The sequence below is a fragment of the Austrofundulus limnaeus genome, unplaced genomic scaffold (genome assembly GCF_001266775.1).
Source record: "Austrofundulus limnaeus strain Quisiro unplaced genomic scaffold, Austrofundulus_limnaeus-1.0 Scaffold876, whole genome shotgun sequence".
NCBI lineage: Eukaryota > Metazoa > Chordata > Actinopteri > Cyprinodontiformes > Rivulidae > Austrofundulus > Austrofundulus limnaeus.
Window position 1 is genome coordinate 151,937 of NW_013953278.1, and position 2,698 is coordinate 154,634.

At 39.5% G+C, this 2,698-nt stretch overlaps 2 protein-coding genes across 2 annotated transcripts in view; both read right to left on the reverse strand.

Annotated features, from left to right (window-relative positions):
* Positions 1-2,698, reverse strand: part of LOC106533058 (claudin-4) — a gene marked incomplete at its 5' end in the record, with an annotated part of 29,086 nt that overhangs the window by 14,848 nt on the left and 11,540 nt on the right.
* LOC106533056 (claudin-4) lies at positions 76-1,699 on the reverse strand. Its single transcript, XM_014029266.1, has one exon. The coding sequence runs from the start codon at positions 1,371-1,373 to the stop codon at positions 723-725; it is 651 nt and encodes a 216-aa protein (XP_013884720.1). The 5' UTR covers positions 1,374-1,699; the 3' UTR covers positions 76-722.

A 2,698-nucleotide genomic window follows, 5' to 3' on the forward strand; every position in this document is an offset into this window, starting at 1 on the left:
GTAGAGTGGGGGTGGGAGGAGGACCAGGGAGGATGATTCAACCACTGGATGTCGCTGAAAACAACAAACCCTACACACTGTGCCTTCAAGTGAAAAAGTAAATACATGTGTCTAAATGAATGCGAAAAGTTTTAATCAGATGTTTTATTGTGTTTGTCAAACCACCAAGTGGCCACTGAAGGCAGCAGACAAGAATCATGGCCACCATCTTTGTAGGTGCTAATTTTCCTCTTTACATGTCAAAAACACACAATGTCTTTTSTGTGCGATATGCTGCCTCATCAGTGTGAAATGAATACATGTAGCCTTATCCTGCCTATATTTAACACAAAAAGTAAGAACATTTGTTCAAGTACAGTTAAAATGTGTATTTATAAAAAGTATTTAAGCTAAAATTATTCTGCTAAATGTGATTGTTTATTTAAAAGGGTTTAAAAATTGCTAAATTATAAGGTTAAAATTATCACTGAATGGTAATTTAATTGTATTTAAATTGATTTTGGGTGCCTTAATTTTGATGTTATAATTTCAAAAGTAATTTCAAGTTATTTAAAAAGGTATTCAAGTTTTGGGGTAATTTTAAGTTTGTTGTGTTACATTTACTTAGACCTTTTGTGTTTCTGGTTTGTATTCTAAGGTTTTTCACCTGTTTGACCTCAACACCTTTCAAAATAAAAGAGAAAGAAAAGAAATTCTTGGTCAGTGAGTGAAGTCTAGTTCTTCTAAGTCAAGCTGAGCGTCTCCTCAGAGGCGGGGAGACCGTTCGCAGGTCCTCTGGACGTGGAGGCTGACGTCACGTGGGTGAATCCATGTCTCGGAGGGCAGCTCCAGACCAGCAGACCCCCTCCCACCAGGAGCAGAGGAGTAGCTGCCCAGCCGACGTACAGCGCCGCTCCCATCTCAGACTTCTTTAAAAACCTCGACATCAGCTCGTAGGGCTCGGTCAGGATGGTTGTGGCGTGCCAGGAGACCGAAATACAGCAAAGCAGCCCAGAGAGGATGAAGAAGACCCCAGAAACAACAGAAGCCTTCGACTTGGATTGATCCTCCTTAAAGAACTTTGTGCATCTTTTAGCAATGATCGACAAAACAACGCCAAAGACCCCCGAGACGATGGAGATGGAGGTCATGGCACGAGCCGCCTGCATGTCCTGCGACATCATCTCAGGCTTGTTGGGGTAGCACCTGTTCTGGATACTTTTAAAGACCCAACAGCTCATCCACAACCCCTCCCAGGTGGTCGGACGACCGCCCCAGTTGCAGGTTTCGATGTACACGATCTCAGTCCACATGGGGGTCCCACAGGTCACCGCTGCCAGAACCAGGCCCACAGAGCCGAGGACCAGACCAGCCGTTTCCCTCCTCTGTGCCATGATGATGAGGAKTCGTCTTCATCGGGGGTGAAGCCTCCTCTCAGTTTGTCACCACCCTCCTGTTCTCACAGGATGTCCTTCGGCCCAAATAAGGCCTCCTCCCACAGGTGGAGGAGCGGCACTTCCTGCTTCCTGAGCCTAGCAGAGCACCTGATCTCTTTCAGGTCCGGAGCAAATGAGGAGAACTCAACAAGCAGCAGTTTTAAGATTTCATGTAAAGTTTAGAACATCAGCTCCCCTCCAGCAAATAAGATCCATGACTGTAGAACCAGAATCAGTTCAGTTCAGTTAGTTTATTCATGAATTTCTTTAAATAACAGTAGTTAAAATAGTTTTATCTAAAGTTAATGATAATTTAATCAATTTAAACCAGGTTTGTATTTTAACAAATTCTRTCTGCATCATTTCCAACATCCGTTCTATATTTTTACCAAAACAAAAAAATGTAGTGTTGTCTGCAAATAAAACACATTTGAACAACTGTTGCACATTTACCAAATCATTTACGTATAAAATAAACTACTTCAGTCCGAGTACAGAACCCTGAGGAACCCCACATGTAATACTACTTAATTCAGATCTTGTATCATTTATTTGTACAAACTGTTTCCTATCCTTTAAATAACTAGACACCCACTGTGATGCTCTCATACCGTATTTGTTCAATTTTTCAAGTAGAGGTGTGGTCAGTGGTGTCAAAAGCTTTCAAGTCAACATAAATACTARCACAGTACTGTTTATGATCAACAGCTCTAAACCCATGCTGACTGCTACTTAGAATATTTTGTTTATCGATAAATTGATCCAATCTAAGCACAAATAATTTCTCTAAAATCTTTGAACACTGTGATGAAAAGGATATTGGTTTGTACTTATTGAACAAACATTTCTCACCACTCTTAAAGACAGGAATTACTTTGGCTGTTTTCATATTATCTGGAAATATACCAGTTGAAAATGATAAATTACAGATATATGTACAGTAAATGGCTCAATAACATAATTCATTATTTCCTTTACAAGCATCATGTCCACACAAWCTTTTGATCTTTTTGTCTGCAAGATTTTTTACAATATTCCTGATTTCTTCTTTTTCAGTTCCATCAAGAAAAATACTGTTTGTGCAACCCATGACTGTATGACTCATGTTATTGTCTACTTTTGGTATTTTAGCTGCAAGACTTGGGCCAACAATAATTATTAAATCCATTTATTATTTCATTCTGATCATAAGTTTCATTTCCATCTTTTACAAAATATTGTGAAATATCTGATTTTGCTTTATGGCTCTTTAAGACACTGTTCATTACTCGAGAGTATAGGGA